We start from the raw sequence: 15,043 nt of genomic DNA on the forward strand, positions 1-15,043 counted from the left end.
AAAAGAATCGCACATGTAAATACACCCATTGTAAAAAATGGATTGTATTTCTATGCGTATCGCAATGCACAAAACTTGTACAAAAATATGGTCTGTGTAAAACTCCTGCAGTTTCTGATGAACCATGGGCACCACTGCCAACCTAGACATGAAGTGCCAACCCTGCCCCATCTACTAATAATGTGGCACTGGAAGACCCAGCCATGAATTTCTCCATGTCTGGGCACTGGGTCATCACTCAGTGCCCACATCACTGTGTATATGGCAGAGCAGGGCACATGCCAGCAGCAGCTTCTATGACCTTTGACCTCCACTCGGCCAACTGCCATTTACTTTCAACTGTTAGCGGCAGCGATTGGATCGACGGCTACTGGATTGTGAATAATGGTGTCCACTGGACATGGTGGAGACAGAGAGAAGAGGAAGAGAGAGATGGAGAGTGAGAGTAGACTCACGGAGAGGAAGAAGAGGAGGAGCGGAGAGAATGCCATAATAATAAAGGATGAGGAGCCAACACCGGGCACCAGCCAGGACCCCGGACCATCAGACTCTGGATTTTACATCAATCGCCTCACCACCCTTCAGATCTTGGGTAGAGGAAGCTTCAGCAAGGTAAGTTCAATAACTTCTGATTCTCTGGTAATGGCAGGGGGACCCTAATTATATTGTATTTCCATTTGCTGTGTAACTGAATGCAAACTACTGTCTTCTGTTATCAGCCATTTAATCCCCATAAGAGGTTTAGGATACATTCACATGTTGCAAATTTCTGTGCAGATCCACACCAAAAAAATTAAATTAAAATCCTCACCAATTCCGCTACATGTGAACATACCCTTAACCCTTTAGGGACCAAGCCTGTTTGCACCTTCATGACCAGGCCAAATTTTGGGAATCTGACATGTGTCACTTTAACATGGATTAACACCGTAAAGGTTTTGCATATTCAAGTGATTCTGACATTGTTTTTTCGCCACATGTTGTACTTCATGTAGGTGGAAAAAATAAACCGATAGAATTTGTGTATATTTATTAAAACGCCAAAATTGGGAAAATTTTGAAAAAAAACTTCATTTTTTCACATTTAAAACTCAAATATGTGCTAACATAATATAGAAATTTTTGATAAGATATATTTTTCCATCTGTTTACTTTATTCTGGGCGCACATTGGAAAAACTTTCGTTTTTTTTTTTTTAACCATTTAGGAGACATACAAATGTAACATTAATTATTAACATTTTGAGGAACACTTTATTTTCCTGCACCAAGCCAAGATTGCTCATAGGTGTCAGAATGATAAACACCCCCATAAATGACCCCATCTTAAAAACTACACTCCTTAATGTATTCACTGAGGGGGGTCAGGAGTATTTTGACCCCACAGTTTTTCACCTTTTTTAAACTTTTACATGATCGCTGTTATCTATTGGATAGCAGCGATCATGTGACTGGGAACCACATACAGCGTCTCTGGGTGACAGCTCCCTGCTCTCGGCTAATTATACTAGCCTGGAACGGGGAGTTTATAAATTTCCCAGGCCTTCTGGCCCTCTGCACTTACGCGTGACGTAATGCATCTGGTGCACATGCACAGATGCCGGCGACAGGTCCAGGGAGGACTAGGAAGACGCCGGACATCGCGGAGAACGGGGGGTGAGTATTCTCAGCTCCCCCTATGGATCCAATCCGTAAGAGGAGCTGAAACTAATTTTTTTTTTACTGTCCATAGACTAACGCGATCGCCGTGCAAATACGCTAATCAAGATCAGGACTTTATAGTCTCAAAGACTCATGCGAATACACGCTGCCTATGGGCGTACATAAAAATGCGTACAGTCGTGTGAAGGAGGCCTCACGGGAAGAAGAAATGTGGATTTTCTGCAACCAATTCTGCTGTGGAAAATCCGTAGCAACGTTTTCCAGGACTAGAAGAAATCTCCTCCACACACTGCAGAAAGAATCCCCTGTGCACAATGACCTGCGGTGCGGATTGTAAATCTGCAGCAGGATGAAATCTGTGTGTTACCTGCGGATGTTGGTGCAGATCTGCTATGTGTGGACCAAGCCGTAGGCAGCAGAATAGCCTAAACCCCTACTGATAAATGTATAGGATCTTCCCCTCTGGCCGCTGTCAGTCATCATTTGCTTCTTCTTTTCTTGAGGTGGTCCTGGCATCATTCCCCGGAAGAAACACCTTCATGGCCATCAAGGTTGTCGACAGAAGAAGGAGCAACCCAATTGCACTAATGAGAGAGCGACGGATTCTCCTGAAGGCCCAAGACTGCCCCTTCATATGCCATCTGTATGCCGCCCAGCAGTCTGCAGACCAAGCCTACTTCGTCATGGAGTATCTGTCCGGAGGGAGCCTGGCAACCCTGATCAGGATGTGCGGCCGCTTGGACATCAGCAGTGTGAGGTAAGTAAATGACTGATCAGGAGACGGAAAATACTGAGGGTGACATGACGGGAGATATAGAAGAATGGAGGGCGTACAGGCTGCCATAAACAGCAGCTCTTCTCTTCTAGGGGTGACAGACACATTGGTGACATGTCAGGGAACTGATTTCATGTCATTGATACTACACTCTTCTCTCCGTCAGATTCTACACAGCGGAGATTGTATGCGGCCTCCAGTTCTTGCACCAACGCACCATCGTCCACCGGTAAGCAGAACTTTCCCACATTTCTCTGCTCCCTTGTAATAGTGCCGCAGCTTTCCCAGAGTCCTGCATTAGTCCCGGTTTTGCTGCACTACATTGCTAAGTCTCCTGTATCTCCACTGATTTGCATTTCTCTTTTCTTTTTTCATTGCAGAGATATAAAGCCAGAAAACATTATGCTGGACAGCGCTGGGCACATCCGCCTGATCGACCTGGGGCTGGCCCGAGACGGCGTCACCCCGTCCAATAAGATAACAGGAAGGACAGGCACACTTCAGTATATGGCCCCAGAGGTGCTTCTTGGGAAGACATACGACGCAGCAGTCGACTGGTGGAGCCTGGGGATTGTCGTATCCTGGATGGCGGCAGGACAGTCCCCTTTCTACTATGGAAAGGATCCCAGATTTCCATCTTGGCTCGATGCAGGCTTAAAAGATCTTCTGGAGAGACTTCTGTGCAACAATCCTGAGAAGAGGCTGGGCGTGTATGAGGACATTAGAGATCACCCGTTCTTTAACACCATGAATTGGAAGAACTTGGAGCTGAAGAGAGAACAGCCACCATTCAAGCCATTCAGCAGAGTTCTGGAGAATGAAAACCTGCAGTGGCCGGAGGATGGCACACCCCTTCACCCCGTGACCGGATTCTCGTTCACTTCACCAAGCTGGACCCAGTAAGATCTTCCTTCTTCAGGGATGATGATTTTCTGTCTGACCTCTGTGTTCATCATCATTGTTCCTCTGGTGTCATATAATAATCCTGCTTCATGTCACCATGTCAGGTCTGCAGTCTTCTCCCTCTTACTTACTATGTCTCTGCATCTTCTTAGGATGACAAGAAGAATCCAATTGTGAAGGAAGCCACAACCATCTGGTAAGTACCCTCTATACACACGTACACATACATATTGGTACACCTATACATACTTATACACACAGGACACCTACCATTATATCCATATATTGTAACAAAACCACATACTTTAGCAACGTAAAATGTAAAAACATTTCCTCTCTTATGTCTTGTAGGCTCAGCCCGTGCCAACTGTCTCCTGAACCCGCGACTCTGCTGCTGTAGAAGACCTTGGCTTGCCTGAAACATCCTCTCTACATCAACTGTGCTGCGTATTTCCACCACGCTCCCTCAACCTTGGCATCATCTATAATCGTCTGGCATCGGACATCATCCTCTCCTGAAGACCGTCTTCACCCCCAGGAGCGGCCTGTGCTTGATTGGTAACTGGCGAGTTCAGGAAAAATAGCCCGAGTGACTATTATCCCTGAACTCCTGGTTACTAGTAAGACCTCAGCACCGGCCGGGTAAGTAGTACACCACATACATGAAGATTAGACACAAGTATAGGCACATACATAGACACACGCATACACACACTGATAGGTGTAGATTTCGGCTTTGATCCTGGGACTTGTTCTGATCGCCATATTTGGGGTCAGGAAGGAATTTTTCCAACTTGAGGACAATTGGCTCATACCTCAAGGAGGTTTTTGCCTTCCTTTGGATCATCTCACAGCCTTAAATAGGGTTAGGTTTTATTTATAGGGAAATAGCCCAAAAAATTAAATAATCTTAATCTATACAAAAATATCTTTAGCTTTGTAGACTTTCTAGCTGACATCACATATACCAGGGAGGTGAGCGGCTGCCGCTTGATCCTGAGATTTATTCTGGTCGCCATATTTGGGGTCAGGAAGGAATTTTTCCCCCTTAAAACAGGATAATTGGCTCTTTCCTCAAGGGGGTTTTCGCCTTCCTCTGGATCAACACAGTCTTTAAATAGGTGTAGCTTGATACACTTTATATTTCACACACATGGTAAATAGTAATAACAGATTATATATTCAGATTTAGGAAAAGAAAACAAAATACTTTATAAAGTCAGGTTAAATATCGGCTTTGATCCTGGGACTTGCTCTGATTGCCATATTTGGCATCAGGAAGGATTTTTTCCCCTTGGGCACGTTGGCACGTAGCGGAAATGCTATGGTTTTTACACAGTGGAAAAATCTGTAGCATTTCACATCAAAATCCACATTGTTGGTGAGAATTTGAGTGCTTAAGCTCCAGATCTGCAGCTGATTTCAGTCTGCAACGCCGACCCTCTCACCTCGGATACTGAGCCATCACTGCAGAGCACATCCTTCACCCGGCCACCACTACTGAGCCCGTGGCCACCGCTGCCGCTGGTCAGGTGATGCGTCTACTTCCACCTCACCTGGCCAGTGACAGCGGCGCTCAGTAGCGGTTTCCAGGTGAGGAATGTGCGCTGCGCTGAGGGCTCAGTAATCAGAGGTGAAAGGGTCGGCGTTGCAGACTGAACCAATGGTGCAAATTCTGATGTGGTTTTCTGATGCGGAAATGCTGCACATTTTCCATGAATCTGCCGTATTTCTGCTACATGTGAACGTACCTTTGAGGACAATTGGCTCGTACCTCAAGGGGTTTTTTGCCTTTTTCTCGATCAACTTGGCCTTAAAATTTCCCAACACTAAATGTACAGTTGCCTATAACCACAAATAAAAGCTTCTTTCTCTTATATCTTTGTGTCCGTGTCTTTATTTCCACTGGATGTCTATGTAGTTTCCCCATGAATGGGTCATGCTCCCTGGTGTTTTCTACTACGATCACCAGGTAAAACAGCCCAGTCCTTCTAATGTGTTATGTCCAGGCTGTATTACAGCGGGTGCTGCCCGGGCACTGACTCTTTAGAAGTTGAACTTGATTTACTCTTTTATGGTATATTCATACATCATACTTTTCCCAGGATTTTCTATGTGTTTGGTGAAATTTTGACCAAATTGGCAAATATGTGAATGTGCTCTTATATAGCAATCACACTGTGGTCTTATATAAGATGGATTCATTCTAGTCGTACCTGGAGACGTCTGTAGGTCAGATATTTGTCTGTAGGGATTAGTTCGCTCCACACAATGGAGTAGCAGAGCCCAACCTGCAGTATCCAGATGTTCTGACACTACAACTCAGTATGCGTCCACACAGCTGATCGGTCGGGGTCCCGAACGACGGATCCCAGCCGATCAACTACTGATGACCTATTCAGATAAGTCATCAGTAGTATTTTTCACTTGTAAACCCCTTTAAGTTAATTAGTTCAGTATGTGCTATTTTCGTGTGTAAAATCTTGAAATAAACTCCATTTGGTTTGAGTATAATATTCTGCTTACAAACAGACTCCATGTGAGGTAAATATATAGGAATATAAAAATAAGGCCAATAACAATAGAATATACGATGCTTATGGAAGGAGGAAAAAGAGGGAATACTAGTAAAGAAGGCAGTTTCAATAACCTCATACAGGTACAAAGAAGAACGTTTGTATACCCAGAAGACCGTCTACATATAAATATCCTTCAGTATGTACACACATAACAGGCACAAATGAGTGAACCGAAACCATAGCATCAGAATTCTGCTCAAACTTTACTAAAAGTTTGGTCCTGCACAAACCCGAATCTCAGGGGATTCATTTTAGCCAGACAAGAAGTTCATAAAAAATCCTCAAAATTGGTATTTAAGGGTGGTGACTGCGGTGGTGGTGGTGGTCTGCTAAAGCGCTCTCAAGTGCCGTTGCCTTGCAGTTCTGGGGTTCTAGGTTCAAATCTGACCAAGGAGGACTTCTGCATAGAGTTTGTAAAATCCCATGCAGAGGTTATCCTTGGTCAGATTTGAACCCAGTACTCCAGCACTGCAAGGCAACAGTATTAAACACTGAGCCACCATGCTTCAGGACGACACCACTACTACATCTTACTAGTGTCCAAAACTAGTTTCAAGGGTTTTTATGAACTGCAGGTTCAATTTGAATGGATTCGGACTGAACCAAACATTTTAATGAAGTTTGGAAAAGTGACCGCACCAAACTTTTTCAAAGATTTGCTCATCTCTAAGGCCTCCCTCACACAGGCGTTTGCAGTAAACACAGCGTTGAAAAACGCTGCGTTTACTGTGATTCCAGCAGTGCTAGCATGCATTATGCCAGCATTTTGGCTAGGTTATCCGATGGCGGCAGCTACAGTGTTTATAACTTTTTTTTTTGACAGTGCAGCTAGCGTTGCATTTAGCGCTGCCCAAAGCAACTCAGTGCCGTGCTTTCAGCAGCGCTGCTAACGCTACACATTCATTTTAATGTGCAATGCAGGCCTGAAAATGGCTAGAGATAAAACATGCATCGCTGTCAAAGCACAGCGTTGAAGACGCTTCTGTGAACAGCCCCATTGAAATGAATGGGAGCCTTGTACAGCGGTTAGCACAGCGCTGAAAAGGCAGCGCTAAACGCTGTACAAAAACGTCTGTGTGAGGGAGGCCTAAGAGGTATGACCGCATTTGTAATGACCTTTACTATACCACCAGGGCCAGACTGCAACTAAAATTCAACCCTGGCATTTGAAAGCACAGAAGCTCACTTGCTATATGGTCAACGTGAAATATGTTAGTGCGCCCGTGGATTACTGCTGATCAAGCTGTATGCCACATTTCCAGGATACAAATTGCAGTAAACTGCATTCTGCCATCTATTGAGAAAGCCAGAGTGACAACGTGGAATATGAGTTTCCCTCAAGGAAAATGTTGATTGCTTTTGATTAAAGGCGTGGGCTTTACTACACAAATTAAAAATGGAGGAGAGAAAAAACAAAAAAACACATCATCACAACACTAAGGGCTCATTCACATGGGTACAATTATATTTCGGTCGCATAGATACGCTATGTATTTACGTGAAAATCTTACGCCCACATATTTTATTCGCTTCTGAATGGGGTTTTTGTGTGTGCGAATTTGCATACGCAAAAAAATACGTAGAAGGGCCCTATTTATTTGCTGTGCATATTCATGCTTGCCTATTTACTTCAATGGCCTATTGCGGTGCGTACTACGCATATAAATAGAGCGTGCCGTAAGTTTGTTTCATGCAATCGATCATGATGTGAAAAAATACGCTCATGTGAACAAACCTATTAAAATCAATGGGTTCTATTCACTGCGTATTACATGCGCAAAAATTGCGAGGCTAATACGTGCTGCAAATTCCATAACTTCGCTTTGGATTCCAACCCCAGGAGAAATCGCCCCAATCTGTGAGCACCCATCGTGCTAGTGGAGAATTATACCAATATAAAAGAAAAACTCAAGCATTTGCTGCATCATGGGACAAACCCCTAAGGTGACATCTCAAGAATGTACAAGTGTCAGTGCACCTAGATCTTCATCAGCTGTGGATTATAGTACACCTTACCAACCGACTCTGGACAACTGCCCATCAATTCCTTTAAGGCCAATGGGGCCTAAATTGAATAAAGCAACCCGGCCCGCTACATTTAGCTACACATTGGCTATTTCAAAGGAGAGGCGGTGTATGCTCCTCCCACCATGCACAGAAATGCAGTGAAGCTAGCTTCACCGACAGAACAGACCGACAGTTGTCCAAGACCTGTACAGTCTTCATTCCCTCCAAGAAGAAGCTGGATTAGTGCAAGATTCCCTCTGACCCTGAGGGCTACGGTGTCCGTTCCAGATAAATGAAAGGAAAGGGACAAGTTCATCAGACCTTGGCTTGCAGAATCTTCTGAGCATGTTCCTGAAGATGAACCAACCATGGAATAACAAGGAGTTATGATTTATCCCAGTGAGAGACCCTTCAGATTGTGGTAGCTCCTTTGGAAATGTCAGGAAGAATACCCCTGTGTCTCTTGGGAACATACTAGAAGGAATAATCGTTTCTAAAAAACTAAAATGGACTCCCTTCAGCTTGAGTGAACCCGGCGCGCATGCGCACTCACCGTCAACTCTCCGTGGACCGCAGAGGTTGGACGCGGCCAGGACGCGAGAAGCACGCAGGAGCCGCTGGAGCTGACCCTGCACGCGGCAGGCAAACAGCGGAGGGAGAAAAACAAGGGATTAGGCGAGTTGTTTTTTTTTTGCTCTTATTTTTACAGGTTTTAACTATACAGGGATGCAGGGCAGGATGTGGGTGAGTATGCATTTTTTTTTATTTTACTGACAGAACCACTTTAACGATGTTCCCTCTGTTGCCTTTCATCTTATTTCTAGCCGGTGCAGATATAGTTATGTAAAAATGGACTGTGCGCTCTGACCTGCACCCAGAGACAAAGTCAGAAACAACCACAATTTTGCACTGCTTTTATATGTCGGGGAAGAGAAAAGTATCGCATGTCCAGCGCTGCTTAATGCTGTTCTATATAAAGCTTTACAGTCAGTTGGCTGTGCAGCCCTAAAGATGCAGGGGAAGATGTTGCTCTTCTGTAGTGGCCCGGAGTTAATGGGACCTCTCCATAATGTATGAATGCATTTGTCTCGTGCCTATGTATTGTCAGTGACTTTCATGTTGCATTAATATGATGTGTATTGCACTTCTGCAGCACTGAATGAGTTAACTGTCTGGTATGCGAGGATGTCAAAGAAATGTATCTTGTTGTTGGTCACGTGATCAGGTTTTATATATGTGAGTGCAAGGTGTTTGTATGGGTCTTGAGTCCTTTCCAGTCTAGCGGTTAGTCAGGCCCTTCTAGCCTGAGCTGCGAGTGAGCCACACAGACACCATCGGTCCTGTGTGGCTATAAATGGAAGAGGTGGAAAGATAACCTCAGTTTTCCCTGGGATAGCTGTACCCAGGAGATGCCAGTGGCGTTCTAAACCACTGTTTGATGGAGAGCATAAGTAACCACAATTGCAGTGTGGAGTGTCTGCACACTAGGAGTGCTGACTGGTAGAGAGTTGAAGAGAGAGCGGAAGGAGTTTTGTACTGGGTACAGAGCCCTGCAGATAACTAGGACTGTAGATTCCTCTGTGCACCTGTGATTTCCTCCCAGTCGCACCACTTTCTGATTTTTGCACAAATGTTCCTGCTGGCGTGAGTTTATATCGTTATTGAACTGTAAATAAGTTTCTGCAAGTAAAGGAGCACTGCCGACTGTTCCCAGTTTTGCTATTTAAACGTTCCTTGTAAGTGTGGACCATTTATTTCAACATCTAGATTCACCACAGAGGAAGGAACGTTGGCGTCACCGGTGACAACAAACTGCTAAAGTAAACCACAAATTGGGTTACCCCTTTGAAAGGCCTACCCTCGGTTACTTGGACAGGTCCCATGCTACCCTCAGATTGGGAGATGGTAGAGCCCTGTGACAAGGCCCAAACTCTACCCCGCTGTTTCCTAGGCTGAGGGCCCGCTCCTTGTACACTGTAATTCTACTGACAGTCAACTTCCAAGACAGATCTATACTCTAAAATGCCAAGTTTCTAGGAATTTGCGGTGCAGAAGAGAAAAAAAAAATCCATATTTTCCTTTCACTCCTGGAGACAGCTTTATGGTAAAAGTACAAATAGTATTAGATATTACTTCAAGCATCACAAAATCCAGAACCAGCAACAGCGCAGATTATTAAAGAGATTAGACAAAACCTTAATTTCTGAAAGAACTTTTTAAGTTAAATGCCGTCAACTCAGCTCTGTTACTGGATGCATAACAGACTTGTTCTCATTCCAGATGGAGATCCTCTGTGAACACCAACAGATACGGGTTCTCTTAGACGGACGACTCTGCGAATTTACACATCGTGTATCACAGCTTAAATCAGTAACGGGTCTTCAGGTAACAGGAGGCATTAAACTTCCCGAGGTGGCATAAGAATTAGGCCCTAGGAAGAGGAAAGATACTATTTTACTTTGGTTCCAGTTGCCTAGTACCAGTCTACAATCTATTTAGCACCATTCAACTACTTGCTTGATACCTGTCCACTGTTTCCCTGGCGCCATTCTACCGCTTGCCCGATGCCTGCCCACTATAATCTTGTACAATTCTACTTGCTTAGAACCAATCTAAAATATCTGTCTGATACAATTCTACTTCTTGCTTGGTTCATTATGCTTCTGATACCACTTTACTACTTACGTAATAGCAGTCCCCTGTCTGCCTGGTACCATTCTACTACTTGCTTGGTACCTGTTCATTATGCTTCTGATACCACTTTCCTACTTACGTAATAGCAGTCCCCTGTCTGCCCTTGGACAATTCTACTACTTGCTTGATACCAGTCAACAGTTTCCATGACATTATTCTACTACTTGCTTGATACCGGTCCAGTGTATGCCAGAAACCATTCTACTTGCTTGGTAGCAATCCACTGTTTGCTTGTTATGACTTTTACTATCACTATTTCCCTGGCACCATTTTACTACTTTCTTACAACCAGTCCATTATTTCCCCAGTACCATTCCATTTGCTTGGAGCCAATCCATCATCTGTCTGGCCCAGCTCTACTGTACTTCTGGCTTGGTATCTGTGCACTACCCATCTGATGTCATTTCACTACCTGTTTGGTACCAATCCATTTTCTACCTGGTATCATTCTACTACTTGATTGATGGCAGGGTAATAGTTTACTGGTACCATTCTGCTACTTGCTTGATACCAGTCCACTATTTGCTTGGTACTAGGACACTATCTAACTGTTACCACCAGGGAAAGGCTCAAGGGCCCAGGTGCAAAAGTTCAGCCCAGGCCCCCCTCCCCCACCTGTACCCATTTTTTAACTGTGTGTAAAGTCTGCAATGCTGTACAGTCAAATGCCCACAGCTGGGTTGGATTCAGGCTGCGAAATCTCGCAGTAGAATCAGACCCTGTGCCCTGGCGGTGACCTCCAGCTTAGCTGTCTGGCGTCTTCTCTATGGGCAGCAGATGTGCCAGCTGACGCGCCACCGCTCGTGCACTGTGCTGAGAGTCACGCCAGCGATGACGCGGATCTGCTGCGACTCGCAGCGGGATGGATGGCTTCCATTGACTCCAATGGAAGCTATCCGTGAGAGCCTCGCACTAGCATAGAACATGCTGCGATTTTCCCCTGCGAGCGGGGGGGAAAAAATAAAAAATAAAAAAATAAAAAAATCGCAGTTGATTTCCGCTCGTGGGCAAAGCAAGCATTTTCCTTGCATGTCCTGTGTGGAGTATTTGCTGCAGGATACGGAGGCAAACACTTGCTCCAGAGCCCACGGTGCAAATATGGCTGTGGGCATTCAGCCTACAGGAGATACCCAGGTTATACCAGCATGGTCCATATCACTATATACAGGATGTATAACTTACACCAGTTGTACATATGTAATTCTATACAGGAGATATCCATGCTAGAGGCGGTACAATAAGCTACTAGAGCCTGCATGCCCATATCACATCATGTATAGAAGCTAGAGGTGGTACAACAGGGTACTAGAGCCTCCATGCCTGCCAGTATCACATCTTGTATCCAAGCTAGAGGCAGTACAACAGGGTACTAGAGCCTCCCTGCCCACCTGTATCACATCTTGTATCCAAGCTAAAAGTGGTACAACAGGGTACTAAAGCCTCCCTACCCACCTATATCACATCTTGTATCCAAGCTAGAGGTGGTACAACAAGATACTGGAGCCTCCATGCCATGTCCTTCATGCGGCATTTCCACATCCAAAAAGCAGTCCAAATCTGCACCCTGTCTATTTTGAAACAGCCCTGCCCATTTCCACCACATGTAAATAAACCTTGGGGTTAATAGTGACATCCTACAGAACCACCAGCGGTAATAGTGACCCCCAACAGCGGCCCCAGCGGTAATAGTGATATTCCACAGAACCTCCAGTGGTAATAGTGACCCCTAACAGCGGCCCCAGGGGTGATAGTGACATCCCACAGAACCCCCAGCAGTAATAGTGATATCCCATAGCGGCCCCAGCGGTGATAGTGACATCCCACAGAACCCCCAGCGGTAATAGTGACATCCCATAGCGGCTCCAGCGGTGATAGGGACATCCCACAGAACCCCCAGCGGTTATAGTGACCCCCACATAGCGGCCCTAGCGGTAATAGGGACATCGCACAGCGGCCACAGCGGTAATAGTGATATCCCATAGCTGCCCCAGCGGTAATAGTGACATCCCACAGCCGCCACAGCAGTAATAGTGTCCCCCCCAGTGGCCACAGCGATACTAGTGACCCCACAGTGGTAATAGTGACACACACACACCCCCATCGGTAATACTGACACCCCACAGCGGCCCCAGCGGTGATCGTGACATCCTACAGCAGCCCCAGCGGTGATCATGACATCCCACAGCGGCTCCAGCGGTCATCGTGACATCCCACAGCGGTAATAGTGCCCCTCCAGTGGTCACAGCGATACTAGTGACCCCCTAGTGGTAATAGTGATGCACACAGCCCCCCAGGTGGTAATATTGACACCCCCCTAGTGGCCCCAGCAATAATACTGACCCCACCTCTAGCTGTCTGAGCAGTAAGAGTGACATCCCACAGCAGCCCCAGCGGTGATAGTGACATCCCACAGAACCCCCAGCGGTTATAGTGACCCCCCAAAGCGGCCCCAGTGGTAATAGTGACATCCCACAGCGGCCCGAGCAGTAATAGTGATATCCCATAGCGGCCCCAGCAGTAATAGTCACATCCCACAGTGGTAATAGTGCCCCTCCAGTGGTCACAGCGATACTAGTGACCCCCCAGTGGTAATGGTGACGCACACAGCCCCCCAGGCGGTAATATTGACCCCCCCCTCCCCCCCACCAGAAGCCCCAGCAATAATACTGACCCCACCTCTAGCTGCCTCAGCAGTAATAGTGACGTCCCACAGCGGCCCCAGCGGTGATAGTCACATCCCACAGAACCCCCAACGGTTATAGTGTCCCCCCACAGCGGCCCCAATGGTAATAGTGACCTCCCACAGTGGCCTGAGCGGTAATAGTGATATCCCATAGTGGCCCCAGCATTAATAGTGATATCCCATAGCGGCCCCAGCATTAATAGTGATATCCCATAGCGGCCCCAGCAGTAATAGTGATATCCCATAGCGGCCCCAGCAGTAATAGTGATATCCCATAGCGGCCCCAGCAGTAATAGTGATATCCCATAGCGGCCCCAGCAGTAATAGTGATATCCCATAGCGGCCCCAGCAGTAATAGTCACATCCCACAATGGTAATAGTGCCCCTCCAGTGGTCACAGCGATACTAGTGACCCCCAGTGGTAATAGTGACGCACACAGCCCCCCAGGTGGTAATATTGACACCCCCCAGCGGCCCCAGCAATAATACTGACCCCACCTCTAGCTGCTTCAGCAGTAATAGTGCCCCCCCCCCCTGCCCACACACACACACAGCGGCCCCTGCGTAAATAGTGACCCCCCCCTCCCCACAGCGGCCCCCAGCATGAAAGTGACACTCCACAGCGGCCGCTAGCATGATAGTGACAGCCCCCAGTGGCCCCCACTATGATAGTGACACCCCCCCTGAGACCCACATAATTACCTCCTCCTACTTGTGGAAGCTCCAGCCCTCCTTTACCCAGTGTTGCTGCTCTGCGCTGATCCGCCAGCATATTAACTTTTTCCACACCCCTTCTGCCCTATTGAGCAATTCCAGCAACCTGATTGGTTGTTCGGGGAATCAGCCAACCCATACAACCAATCAGGTCGCTGGAATTGCTGAATAGGGCAGAAGTGGTGTGGAAAAAGTTAATATGCATCCTGGCACACACTGTGATGTCAGTGTGCTGCTGGACGCCTCCTCCCCCTGCTCTCGTGGAACCTAAGAGAAGATGTCGGGGGATGGGGGAGGAGGATCCCAGCTGCCCACTGACTTCACAGTGTGGCCGGGATCAGCACCGCTAGCAGCGCAGTGAGTGAATACCAGCAGGGGAGCCGCGGCCCCAGCTGGTATTCACTGATGTGGTGAGCGGCCGGCGGCAACGCGTGCCAGCAGGGAGGGCTCTGTGTGCCGCAGGTTCGCCACCACTGTACTAGGTGATATATGCTGTGGTGCACAGGAATTTTATGATTAGCAGTCCTGGAATTCACAGAGTGGCCACAACAATGAGCCCCGGACCGCACTGTTGTGAAAGCTGTCCAAAAGAAGATCTGTGTTGCCCATAACAACCAGTCACAGCGCAGCTTTCATGTTACCTCAGCAGTATAAGAAACCAATCAAAACGCAGCTTTTATTTACCTCAGCAATACAAGAAATGAAAGCTGAGCTCTTGCAACCAATCACAGCGCAGCTTTTATTTTACCTCAGCAGCATAAGAAATAGCAACCAATCACAGCACAGCTTTCATTTTACCTTGACAGTATAAGAAAAAGCAACCAATCACAGGGCAGCTTATATTTTACCTCAACAATATAGGAAATAGCAACCAATCACAGCACAGCTTATATTTCACCTCAGCGGAATAAGAAATAGCAACCAATCACAGTGCAGCTTTCATTTTACCTCAGCAGTATAAGAACAAGAAACCAATCACAGCTCAGCATTTTATTTTACCTCAGCAGTATAATAAACAAGAATTACC

The 15,043-nt window shown here is 46.4% G+C and overlaps 1 protein-coding gene across 1 annotated transcript; it reads left to right on the forward strand.

Annotated features, from left to right (window-relative positions):
- Nucleotides 1–384: 384 nt before the first annotated feature.
- On the forward strand, nucleotides 385–3,339 carry LOC136571801 (protein kinase C theta type-like). The gene is made up of 4 exons (XM_066572428.1): nucleotides 385–612; nucleotides 2,165–2,418; nucleotides 2,603–2,665; nucleotides 2,817–3,339. Exons 1-4 carry the CDS (start codon nucleotides 385–387, stop codon nucleotides 3,337–3,339), a joined length of 1,068 nt encoding a protein of 355 aa, XP_066428525.1.
- The last annotated feature ends 11,704 nt before the right edge of the window (nucleotides 3,340–15,043 follow it).

The sequence above is a fragment of the Eleutherodactylus coqui genome, chromosome 6 (assembly GCF_035609145.1).
Source record: "Eleutherodactylus coqui strain aEleCoq1 chromosome 6, aEleCoq1.hap1, whole genome shotgun sequence".
Lineage (NCBI taxonomy): Eukaryota > Metazoa > Chordata > Amphibia > Anura > Eleutherodactylidae > Eleutherodactylus > Eleutherodactylus coqui.